At 36.3% G+C, this 13,791-nt stretch overlaps 1 protein-coding gene across 1 annotated transcript in view; it reads left to right on the forward strand.

Moving 5' to 3' along the window:
• The window catches only part of LOC144452824 (insulin-like), a 26,954-nt gene extending 16,682 nt beyond the window's left edge, over positions 1–10,272 (forward strand). The window contains exons 2-3 of the mRNA XM_078143988.1: positions 7,400–7,604; positions 7,939–10,272. Coding sequence (XP_078000114.1) covers positions 7,406–7,604; positions 7,939–8,141 — 402 coding nt within the window. The 5' untranslated portion in view covers positions 7,400–7,405 and the 3' untranslated portion in view covers positions 8,142–10,272. The remainder of the gene's footprint in view (positions 1–7,399; positions 7,605–7,938) is intronic.
• The last annotated feature ends 3,519 nt before the right edge of the window (positions 10,273–13,791 follow it).

A 13,791-nucleotide genomic window follows, 5' to 3' on the forward strand; every position in this document is an offset into this window, starting at 1 on the left:
CTGATAGGAAATATAATAACCATTTACAACTGTGCAGGTGATATATGAGTATTCATTATAATGTCAGTGAAAGTCATCGTGACGTTGCAGTTTTAAGGTTTAACATTGTTCCGGATGATTTCTTTAGCTTTAAATTTGAAGAAAAACAAGTTGTGATAGAATATCATCAGTCTAATAAAGTGATACGTAGTTGATATTTCCATATGTGCAAATGAGCTATGAACTAAAACCTAACGCTAAAGTGTAGGAAGTCTATGATGCTAAAATGTGGATGTAGATAGAACGGTTACAGTCACTGCGTGTCTTCTCGTCCACTTTGCAGTAATTTGCGTGTCTATCATACGAGTAACTGAACCCATTGTTCAACCCATAAAGTAGGCCAACCAGCATGAAAATGATAATCGGCGAGCTCCAACCCTATTACTTGTTTCTCAGTTTCACTGAAATTCCTTTCACCAAAGCATTCCACGATGGGGAGTCTCCATTGAAAATATCTATAGATTGTATATTTTGCCGTTGAGTCTGTATTGTGGATGAATTATAAACTCAAAAAAAACAGTATATGTAGTTCTGAAATCCGATATGCCGCTAGGCGACCTCCACTGGGAACGAGACCAGACAGTATCGATCAAAGACGAAAGTAAAAAAGCTTTCAACGCCAAATGCTTGAAGGGCAAATATATCAAATACTACAGTACCAGTATTAGTTCAGCAACTTTATTCTTTGTTAAGAGAATCGATTACACTCGGATGGCAATGCTTCCAGTGTGAAGAGAGCGAATAACTTGATCCTGGAAATGTCACAATATGTGGGAATTCTTCCACGTGTTACTTTTCCCATTATATGTCTCAAGCCGTTCACTCGAAGATGAGGCTTAAGGCGTCAATAAATAAAGCAATACGATTTCCTCACTGACGCCAAAATATTTTGTCTGTCGTCTGCACAGCTCTCATACCAGACTCTCCAGACCGACATTGTGGTAAACTTTAGTCCTAACATTATGAAATCTTAGCTTATGTTTGTGCCAACATACATAAAATAAGTAATTAGACACTGTACACCAATATTTTAAACAACGCAACGTATGGACATACTATAAATACATATCAGTTTAGTTAGTTAAGCTTATGAAAACAAACAAACAAACAAATAAATATATAACAAATACAATAAACAAAGACACAAATAAATAAATAAACAGACAAATAAATGCATAACTAAATGCATAACTAAATAAATAAATAAATGCATAACTAACTAACTAACTTAATAAATAAATAAATAAATAAATAAATAAATAAATAAATAATTAAATAAATAAATAAATAAATAAATGAATAAATAGATGAATAAATAAATGAATGATAAATAAATAATTAAATAATAAATAAATAAATAAATAAATAATCAATCAATCAATCAATCAATCAATCAATCAATCAATCAATCAATCAATCAATCAATCAATCAATCAATCAATCAATCAATCAATCAATCAATCAATCAATCAATCAATCAATCAATCAATCAATCAATCAATCAATCAATCAATCAATCAATCAATCAATCAATCAATCAATCAATCAATCAACAACAGACTAATTACAAATCAAATGATACAAATCAGTATCAACAAGAACATGTAGTAGGCAGTGATTTGTGAGTCATATTTCAAGTACCGCAGAACAAATGACGTAGACGCGAGTCATAGTGACATAGAATGACCAGAGTGTACAATAGATATTTTCTGTTCAAAGATAAAACTTAGATTTTGCATGGTATAATCACTGTTATATTCATAAAGTCTTCGCATATGCAATTTTAAATCGCTTTTCTTGCATAAAGTGGTTCTTCAAAACATCTTATAGTATGAAATTAAATGGTATGCTCTTGAACTTTGACACTGCACTCCAAACAATAACTTATCCACAATTTGACAAAGATTCCTTTCAGCCTTACACCACTGGTATTGTCTTCGCTAACAAAGAAACCATATCTGCGTCAATACGTGTCGATTGTAGAAAGCATCGTGTTGATTTTCTTGTGTCTTTGATGTTGACCACAGCACTGACTGGGTCAATGCATGGATATATTCATATCTCATAATAAATCCATGGTCAATGGCAGTCAACAAGAATCATTAATGCTTCAGTGGTTTCAATATTTATGTAGATGATACATGCTGACTGATAGCGATCGCAACATCATACGTCTGTTTCCTCGAGGGACTATGGGTCACCCCGTGGCTGTATTACCCTTAATTGCGCAACCACTGAACATGGAGGTATAAGATATCATGTATTCTAATAATAGATCATGAAGGTATATACCTCTCCATGCACTGAATTAGTTCTCAATTACCAATCAAGCAATAGGGGTGACAGGGTGCGAGTAAAGACAAAGGGTTAATTAGTCTTAACAAAGGGCGGCAATGAGATTAACAAAGCATTCATAATCCTTCTCCCCTAATTAATACATCCATGGTCACCTAACCACAGACTTGTCTGTGTGTGCCCTGACACAGAACAAACGCCTCGTTTCGTTTGCCAGCGCTGTACCCCTTTTCTCGGAAAGAGACTCGAAGTAACAAGGTCTGTATGCTGTACATTTATAATTAGTTTTTATAAGTCATAAATATTCTAGTATTTCCAAGAAAATGGAGTAATATCGACGGACCTATTAAATATTGACAAAAATTGCTCTGAATGGATAAACATGCAGTGCATTCAGTATCCAAGATGCATATGACACCGCGGTATGTTGCTGTTTTTGTCGTCCACTCTCATTGCCTAGTTCTCTTATTAGCTTAACAGAGACGAAAGAGGTTGCATTTAAAGCTTTCACTTAAAGTAATGAATTTATCAGGTTCTTCACACGAAGCACGTAGGTTGTATTCGATAGAAGGACGTAATGACAGGGAATGACTCGGGATAGACTTGTTCTAATTAGTGCGAATCATAGTCAGGGTACTTCCCACCTAGCTACTTGATACATGACTGTTTGAGATTGTCTACGCATGAATGTGTGCGTGTGTATGTTAATGCATTGCGCGTCTCTCCATACAATGCCATACACTGTGTACGCGCTGAGGGGTTTGCAAGCGCTACTCAGCAGGGGGATAGTTGTCACCTGACCGTACCCTGGGTTTACCTGTAAAATCACTGTCTGTCATCGATGGCGTTTAGTTCTTGTTCTATAAAATCACTCATAATGATCAAAGACGTCAACATGTCTTTCCACCATTTCGTTATGAAAATATTATTTCGAACGTAACTAAAGACAAAACAAGACTAAACATAACAACATAAGCGACGTCCTGTCGCGCAATGCATCTTGGAACCGGAAAATCGATTATTGCTTGCGGCACTTTCAACCATTATCCAAGAAACTGTATTTAAAAAATGGTATCAGGATAAACATTGACTTAAATATAAGAATATGTGTATGGGAAAAATGAGTTGAATACGTTTGTATGTCAAATGGGGACATTAACAAAGGCGTGGGCACTTAACAAGCATGTTCGCTTAATGTGTATCTTTGTCGTATATAACCTCTCCACAAAGTAACTTGAGCTTGTCAACATATGAAAGTACACACTTGATTAAAAGTTAAGTGCAACGTAGTTTCAAAATATGACTATACTTTAGAATCATATTCCATTGAGAAATACATTAATGGGGTTTACTGGGACACAGTTCAGGGATGTATGCCTCTTATAGGAAACCGAATCTCCACAATAACCTTTTAATATTTGAAAAGAAATTCAACCTAATGTTTATGTTTCACCACAGTTATATTGTTTGCATGACACTCATACACGTCGCAGATAGTAAGAATGATACTGTTCAATTTAAACTAGCACTATTTATACATAAGTCTTTTAAATGCCGTCAAGAATTCGTAGCCACTCTGTAACTCTTTCAATCTCTGTATCTTGTTTTGTATATTTTGTTGTGCGATGGGCTAAGGCCTTAGCATATTTGCAATAAACTTAAACAAATAGATAGATAGATAGATAGATAGATAGATAGATAGATAGATAGATAGATAGATAGACATCTTACTGGCCGCTTCATCAGCTGATAAGAATTATCGGGGGAGGGTGAATACAGATAACCAAGTTGACTAGAACGTCTTACTTATCTTCAAAACAATATCATCTAGGGGTTTGGGGACAACTTTACAATGTTAATATGTGAAGTACACTGTAGAGTGGTAAAATTGATCCTAAGCACAGATCGTTAGTGCATTCTCGAAACACGTGTTTGTCCATCCGTGCCTTACTTAGAATCAAAAGCGTCTGTACAATTTCCCCTCTGATCCTGTTTCGGATTGTCGAAATTCCTTCATTTGATAATTAGGCATTTCATTTTCTCGGAGGTAAAAAGGGTATTCGGGGACCAATCCAATATATTACCCCCCGCTAGCCACAACTGTACACGTGTAGACAGTAACCTTTATGATAAGATCGAACAAGTAATATGCCTCGAAATGTGAAGGTTGAATGGAAACAGGAGTTGAAAGTTGTTTTCATGTCATTATTGAACAGTTTTGATTTAAACCATTTATACTGACAGTTTTAAAATGTCAAAGGTCACCTTTCTAGGAGATATGTCCTATCTAATTGTATTCTGACATTTTAAAGTGTATAACTACATGTAGATGTTTGCAAAATAGATACAATTGCCTAAATGTCATATCTATCCAGGCAAATTTTTTTTTTAATATAAACATTTATGCCCATTCGCCCATAGGTATAGAGGGGTACGTTTCAAAGAACACGCCACATACAAAACATACGCAATCGCGTAATGGTTGATGGAAATATTCTCCAAAATATGTTTGCAAAATTTATCGTTTTATGGTCTATGGAAATATTTTTTGAGAAAATATATCGTGATGAATTTTGACATACTAAACGATGACGTCATTGAATGAATCCAATTTATGGATGGATCGCGTCTAAAGTGAATACTACATATTTGGAAAAGACCTTACTCAAGTTACTATATTTTTGTTAAGTTTATGTTTCGGGGAGATGTTTTTGGAGAATGATATCTACGATTTTGTTTATCTTTTATTCACAATTTTAACAAACTGAAAAGAAAAGCTTACAATAGATATTATGTTAAATACATCCTGTTATGAGTAATTAAAAATTACGATTGTAATATGATTTGATAATATTCATTATAAGCTATTGATATGTATCACAAGAAAAATTGTACTTTGATGTGTGCATCAGTTCATACCGCAGCAACCCACGAATTGAAATATTTTGCTCATCTGCGAATACTTCTCCATTTATTAATCAAAATCAGGAAATCAATAAATGATTCGGTCCCTTTAATTTACACTTTTTGATCACTGACACTGAAATAAAATACAATGATCTTGTTCGAAAGATTGAATTAATTATGTTCGGGTACGAAATATAATTGTATTTTTATCAAGTCTTGGGGAAAGTGTTCGACAGTCTTGAGAAGTCGAAATGAATTAGTTAGGGAATGAAATGTAATGTCAAGGCTTACTGTGTTTCCTTATTCTCTGTGGCATTAGTTATGACCCAATGAACCGTACGGCGAGAGAACCATCCATTACCGGCCACCAAGTGTGTTTTCTCGCTCAAGCTGAGCAAACGTTTTCCCGTGCTCTCAAACGAATACTGTCACCACAGGCATGGCTTTCATAATTGTTGTTTGACAGAAGTTCACAATCTACAGCCAAATGGCGCCAAGTGTCGTTCAATATCTGCATCGTGTTGATAGTAAAATATCGAACAAGCAAAGCGACGTATACGTAGTACGGTATGACCAGTAACCATACTAACGTGTCTAATATAGAACATACGGCGGTGTTGTTGTCGTCGTGAATCTTATGCAATAGTACTAGGACCAGTTTAGTTTCAAATCTGTGGTAAAGGCATGGCGATATTACCTACAATACTCACATAATCCAAGTACACAAGTAATAATTCTGTATATCTCGACGCACAAACTAGAAACATTTCACTTTCCTTATTTTAACAAAGCTGCACTAGCTTCAACTGTATGTAACGTTTTTTTTTTTTTAAAAAGAAGAAGAATATTTTGTTAACTACAATGCCTTATAATGCTGCACACACACTGTATAGTATGAATCACATGTGTGTGAACATATTTGCAAGGGAAACTTATAGACATAGTATACACCAATGAATTCAGCCAAACTGATTTTTGGGTCCGCACCCACGGATCAGCTCCTCAATCACACTAGTTCAATCTGTTGCTCAGGATGGACTACTTATGGATAAAACCGACCTCTAATCGGCATATACATTGTATAGTTATTGGCGATTTACAATGAATATATTATTAGTTGTCTGATTGACAAAAATGTCAGTTTAATATGGCTAGTGTAGATGTAAGTGGTCACCTGAGTATATCGTTGTAATTACTCACACAAATGTATACTTTATTTGCTTGTAACCAAACTTACAGGATTACAGTCTCAGGTGTTTCACTAACTCTTCGTTAGATTCAGTCGTCGCCCACTTATAGTTCCTTAATCTGAGTCATATATGTATTGCGCAAGAGATAACCTGTCAACCAATTACTGTGACAATATGGAACTTGCAAACCCGCCATGTTGAATGTTGCATCATGGGAAATGTGATAATAAATACTAATCAATTAGTATTGTAAACAATGTTGTTAAGTTGTTTATAACCACGAATAATCAATTCATATTTAGCTTGACCGGTGTGGGAGGTTTATTTCATCGGTAGCTCCAGATAAGATATTACGATAACTACAGATAATCCCATAGCCCTTTGCGTCTGAGCATGCTCAGTCTGGATTGCAAGTTCCCTATTGAACGGCTTAGTGCCACAAGGGCACAACTATAAATATTCCATTTGGAGAAAAACGTCAAAGATGTATTTTCGGCACTACACCCCTATGACCCTCGGCCTCAGTCAAATTTAGATTAAAAAGTTTCTCCGCATTATCTACCCAAAACAATCTTTGGTTAGATGAGAGAAGAAACAACAAACTATCAGAAGATGTCATCGGGACTTTTAAGAAATATTTCATCTTAGAAAATAAGAAAAACAAACAATATTTTTACTAGGCCCTTTTGACTCTGTGCCAACTTGACAATTTAGCTTTTAGAATAAAAGTTGGCCTTTTTTTGAAACCAGGAATGATACACTATATAACAAAATTAGAACCATAACAATGAAACATCACACAAGAAATTGACTTTTTAGGCCCGTTTGGCACTAGCCTCTTCTATTGGTGACTGGAGGAAATAGCTTTTCACAGGGAGAGATTTTTCTGAGATTTTTTCTTTTCATGCTCTGTAGGCGTTCTCATACTAGCTTCAACTAATTAACATATTTGAATTTATATCTTACAGGTAGTCATGGAAAAGAGTACAACGTCGATTACTTTAAAGGCCCTGACAGTTTCCATAGTAACTCTACTTCTAGTTTCCTCTAGTGTAGGTGGACGCAAAGAATGGCACTGTGGTAGGACGGTAGAAACCATGAGAAATATTTGTGACGGTTGTTACTGGTCGCCTTCTCAACGAGATGTTCAAATGAAAGTTGAAGTTCATCGGCGTAAGTAATACCGACTGTCTCTATCTGGCTGTCTGTCTTTATTTCTGTGTGTGTGTGTGTGTGTGTGTGTGTGTGTGTGTGTCTGTCTGTCTGTGTGCCTGTCTGTCTGCCTGCCTGCCGTCTCTCTCCCCTCTCTCTCTCTCTCTCTCTCTCTCTCTCTCTCTCTCTCTCTCTCTCTCTCTCTCTCTCTCTCTCTCTCTCTCTCTCTCTCTCTCTCTCTCTCTCTCTCTCTCTCTCAGCTTTTATCAACAAGATGAGTAACTAACATTCTTGCAAAAAGTGCGCCCTCTATGTCAACAAAATGATTAAAAAGTTCTTTATCTTTAATTTTCAGCTTTTATCAACAAAAGAGAAGCTAACGTTTTTGCAAAGAGTGTGCCCTCTATGGTGAAACGTGGATTATTGGAAGAATGCTGTTATACACGCTGTGATTTGCAACATATGATGACATACTGTTGTGAAGAGCGACAACGAGAGTACAGTGAGTTCATCGCATTGTTCAAGGATACCTCTTCGGACACATTAACGACATCTTAGTACCGTGCTTTTCGATATATCAAATGGTGCGCTGCTTCCCGTGAAGTCCAAGTAGTCTGATCGTGTCATCGACCTTTCCCCACGTTTACCCGAACCGTTCTGCTGGCTCGTTTCACCATTTCTTTCTCTCTCTCAAAACTGGTACTATTATTTATTGTTATCCGACAAAAGTATTATAAAAAAAAAACAGTATGCACACGTAAATGATCCTCCATGATTTAACAGTCAAGTGAAGGGTACAATGAAGAGAAGATGATTGAACATATGCTCCAAATCTCGTATGGTTGAGTCTCGTGTAAAATCACGTCTCGTGCTTATCTGCGACGATAAACACAGGATGTTCGGAAATATTCGGAAATCTTCAGAGATGGCGAATTCTACTACTCTAATGAGAGGGTCAACCAACCAGCATGGGAGAAGAACTCTCCGAATGATTGAAGTTTTCATAAACTCCACAAACGACACCAGTGTGAAATTAGGACAGCGCGGACATTGTGGAAGCAAATTCTACCATCCCGATCTACAGACAACTATAGTACAGACACAAGCTCGTCTTTACTGTGTACTGTCCTTTGAGGTAAATTTGTAGGTTTAGTTCTAAAAAGGAAGAACCTATGCAACAACAACAACAAATGTGCAAGGAGATCGTGTTACTTTTTATTACATCAGTGTTGTCTCAGTGAAGATTTGCCATGTAGAACAATGTATTGAAGTAAGCACGGTAATGAAAGATTAACCCTTTCATTCCTAGAGACATTGGAATAAATAAAAACTTGATTGTAAGAACATTTTCTAAAATTTAAGAATATTGCTTCATTGGGAAGTAATATTTCTTGAATTCTGATCTAAAATAAAGTTGATCTTTTTCCAAAAATTACAGAGAAACAAGAATTTTTGTTCAAAAATTTTGGCGGGAAAGTTTCTAGTCCTGAAAGGGTTAACAATGTACTAGCAGGAAATGTATCACAAACTTTATACTGTACATGTATATCTCTTTCTTTGTCTACGATTCGTCATCACAGTCTCTGTAAAAAATTTTACTTATGTCATTTTTTTTTCGATCGAAGCAGACGGTAGTTGAATTTTTCAGAAATGATGGTAGCTTCAGTTATATTATAAGGGAGGCCAATCTAGCAGACGGTCTTTTTATTTGCCTTCTCTCTCTAAAGAGTTCAACAATTCCGCCGTCAACTATGCTCTAATAATAGAGGTAAGCTGTTCTCTTAGGAAATAAACTAGCATACAAAAGCTAAAGATAGTGTGCAAATACCACACGTTTGGGAATCTCCGAAGGACAGGGTTCAAGTTATACACGCTATCGTCCCCGAAAAGCAGTCCAGCTTAAAATGTGTTCACTACTTCTCATATCATCAAATCATTTATTTATTACATTTCTGAGCATGCGCATCTCCTTTGATGCGCGGTTTCATTTACACCAGACCTCTGTCTAGTATCAATGAAACTGAAATGGCTTACCTACGTTTACGTCATCAAAGATGAATATCGTCGCCAGAGGGCACTATATGACAGAAATGGGTCGTCAGCTGACCATGGCTCTTGCTACTGTGTTGTAACTATCTTGGAACGTTGCACCATTGCCTGTATATTGCAAATGGGGAACATGTTATTATTTTATACATTTCAACCGTACCTATCTCAAACAACGGTGGGAGTATAATGAGATTTAAAGGGTAACAAATATTGAAAACGTCGCGGTTAATCCGCCTAGAAGACTTTTACAAGACAACACACAGTCATCTTTGTCCAAAATACAAAAGTTTGCGTGCATTTTCTACATTTTTCAAACATTATTGTTGTAATAATAACTATGCGACGAACAAATCATTCGGCTAAACTTTTCATTGTCTTGTGTAACCCTTTCGAATCGAAGGCTTATAATTATCAAGTGACAGTAATGACCATCCCTCGAGTCTAATAATTGCCAACCAGTGACTTTTCTGTGCACGTACGACGGTTCACAGAAACAGTGCACCAGCAACAGTGCATTTGATTGTTATGGGTTGTAATTTATTTTCATGCCAACACAGTACGATGTAATTCAAACTTTGCAACCATTAAATATTTGTTTTATTCCTTGGTTAAATTAATAAAATGCGGCATTATTTTTTGACTTGCAATCGTCTCGACCTTTCTAATGTGGATGTGTTATGAAATCTACTAGTACTAGTAGGAACTGAGATTGACATCATATCGTTACTTTTTTCAGTTAAAGGTCATTGGCCCAAAATACAGTTACAAACTGACATAACCAAAAATATGTTACAGTTCCATTAAATTATTTGCTTCTGACTTGATTTTTAATGAGTGATAAATAAAGTCTCTGTAATTCATTTTTTCACCCGATGATACAGTTGTGTAAACTTTTCAAAAGATGGCGGCTCATAGATATCCTTCGGGATGTAAGGACCTACGGTTTGCAAAACAATCCAATAGGAAATGGTATTCGAGATTGAGACTGAGATTGATGGGCTATATATAAGCACTGTATTAAAGGTGTAGACAGCCAAGAGACTTTCGAAATTCAAAATCAACCACTGTTTGTACAAGGCCATCTGCTCAGCCGGCAGGCAACCCAGCCCATGACTTTGGGTACGTGGGTTTATTTTTATTTAATTATATATATATATATATATATGTGTGTGTGTGTGTGTGTGTGTGTGTGTGTGTGTGTGTGTGTGTGTGTGTGTGTGTGTGTGTGTGCATAATTCACGTGTGCCTACACGGCAATAATATTAATTACATACCCATTTAGCCCACTTCGTATTTGAAAATGTTTGTATTTCCCGACCCGATGCATATTTCATTTATTTCTCAGCATCTCGAAATTTCACAGACTGTCAGCATCGATTACTTTTCCTTTCTCCCTTGTCTCATTCAGTGTATTTCCCTCTCCGTTGAGCTGAGCGTGATACAATGTTATCACTCCATTTTCGCTTATTTTTTCTCCCCTCCCACCGACAATTGAAAACATATGCCTACAAACATAGATAATAAATAAGAACACCTTTGTACTTGGCTGGCTGTAACTCAATGAACTTATTTGTACCGTGTGGTTTGCCAAACTTAAACAACACAAGGCAGGTAAGTTCAGATATAAATATTCAATAAAATGTATGAATTATGTCCTCTGGCAAAGTGTTCTGTGAAAAATAACAACGCTTTACATATTTAGATCCATATTTTACATGATTCAGTTTGTATTGTGGCTATAGCTACGAGATTAACCAGAAGCGTACAGCCCTCAGCGGCGAGAGTCTGGGTATATTATTAACGTTTACGGAGACTAAATAATCAACAGTACACGTGTTCCTTGCTACCTTGATATCTTTGCTTGTTTGGAAACTTCGAGACTTACCAGCAGGTTTCTGTTGATCCAACTGGAGAAGTCTGGTATGTACTGCCTTTGCTGTCATTATCTCATTTCGTCTACAGCCTGAGCGCGAGTAACGGTGTCAAGAAAACCCTAGCATGCCGCCCTCGCTCGGTAGATGTGACATCGCTGAATTTGCCATACCGTCATGTTTTTAAGATACGAATATAGTCTTACTAGATCTGCTGATCAAACTGTTTTCAAAAGGTTCTAAAATTATCTCCTGAGTCCTTGAAATTCTCGTAGGATCTCCTCAAATTACCAATTGTGTCGGACGTGTCATGACCCGAGCAGACGACCACTGTCTATTTCTGTCAGTTTGACAGCTATTTTTTGTGTAAGGCTTCCTCTGGTCTTATGAACCATAACGGACAATATCTGTTCCAAAAATACGGCGTGGTCGACGTCGGTAATTATACTAACCATGTTCTGGTGAAAGTTCGCCAAAAAACAACGCGAAAGTGTTAAAATTCAAAGTAGTCCAATCCCGGAAGTCCAATGTATCCACACGTCAATAGGTTGAAAGTTTGACAAAGGACCCCGTATGTAGGTCACGTATTTGATTTCTGGAGAGCGCCCTCTTACAAAAAGTGTCACCTCGAAGGATTCACGTCTGTGACTTTACAGCGCAAAACCATGTTCAGTTCATGAGTCTAGATTACTAGTGTCCTAATTTGTTTGGCGATAATAATCTCTAGTGAGTTCACCACACAGAGAAATCAAGCCATTTCATGATGGTTTGAATGGTGTCTACAAAGACATGTGATACATTCTCCTCTGTTCTCTCAAGGAATATACACTACTTGAAATATGGAAAGCCATACAGTATAGTCATCTATTTTTATATACTATATTATTCTTACTGACCAAATTATAATGTTTTATAACACATCATCTGCGTGAGTCGTGTTGCGATTGATCAATGCCCGGTCACGTGGTATGCGTAATTTGAATACCGTTGCCCGGGAAATGACGATCTATTTCAATAGTTCCGTGAATGAAAAGTCGAGTGGACTATTGCCCGCCCCATTGCGCATGCGTGAGCGTCTTCTTGCGGACGACTTCGGGAAATAGGTTGATGTTGAGGTGATCGACAGGCCCTCGCGGTGAACAGACGTATGTAATTGCCCTTTTTACTCAATTTAGTTTGAAGAGTGTATAATATGCCTATGTTTAAAGTATTCTTGGTTTTACCTTACTGTATGATATATATATATATATATATATATATATATATATATATATATATATATATATATATATATATATATATATATATATATATATATATATATATATCACTTCTTTTTTTGACAATTCATGTTCAGTGCAGTGATGATAACTGACCAAATGTCAAAGTGGAATAGGGGCAATGATAACATTAGCATTACTATGATTTTCGAATTTATTCAAATGCATACTTTTCATGTATTGTTCAACATGAAACTAATATGTTCAGTTAGAGCAGTTCATGCCATTATAATGATGTTTGAGACCACATCCATCACCGAAAAAGGAACTTAGGTAGAGCCATTCTATCCATCCACTAACAAGCCTACACGGCAATAATTATATCCCATTTTTCCCACTCCATACTTGAAAATGTTTGAATTTCCCGGACCGTAGTCTGTAAGGTACGCCGTGACAGGGCGCCCTCAAACATCAGGCAACCTGTGTGAGAGGAGGACGGTGAGGGCGAAACGTCACGACGTCAATGTATCTTACAGTCTACCCGGACCGCTGCATATTTTATATATTTCAAACATACGCTCCACAATGGTCTTCAGCATCTCGATATTTCAGACTGTATAATCTGTGATACACACAACGAAGTCAACGCCAAATATAATTCGGTTTTTATCCGCCTTGAAAAAAATAATCCAGGCATCTTTATTATGTACCAAGGGATTATAACTACTTAACTCTATAAACATCAATTAACTTCTAATATTCTGTAACAACTTTGAAATACATTGTAATATGCGATTCAAATTACTCTGTAACAAAGGCTACTTCATCACATACTTGTAAAGGCCTAACAAAAACAATTTGTGGTTCCGATTACATAATTTTAGAATAAGTACGGTGAGGTAGATAGATTTTTTATTTTATTTCTTTTATATATTCATATGTAAGTGTCTAGTTCAGGTAGTTATGTTTTCCATTGTTTTCCATATGGTGTCTGTGTTATTGGTTTCTTCTCATCAGATGTACAGCCATTACAGATTGGAAGAACAGTTTTATGTTGTCTTTTAAAGC

The sequence above is a fragment of the Glandiceps talaboti genome, chromosome 23 (genome assembly GCF_964340395.1).
Source record: "Glandiceps talaboti chromosome 23, keGlaTala1.1, whole genome shotgun sequence".
NCBI classification, from domain to species: Eukaryota; Metazoa; Hemichordata; class Enteropneusta; family Spengelidae; genus Glandiceps; species Glandiceps talaboti.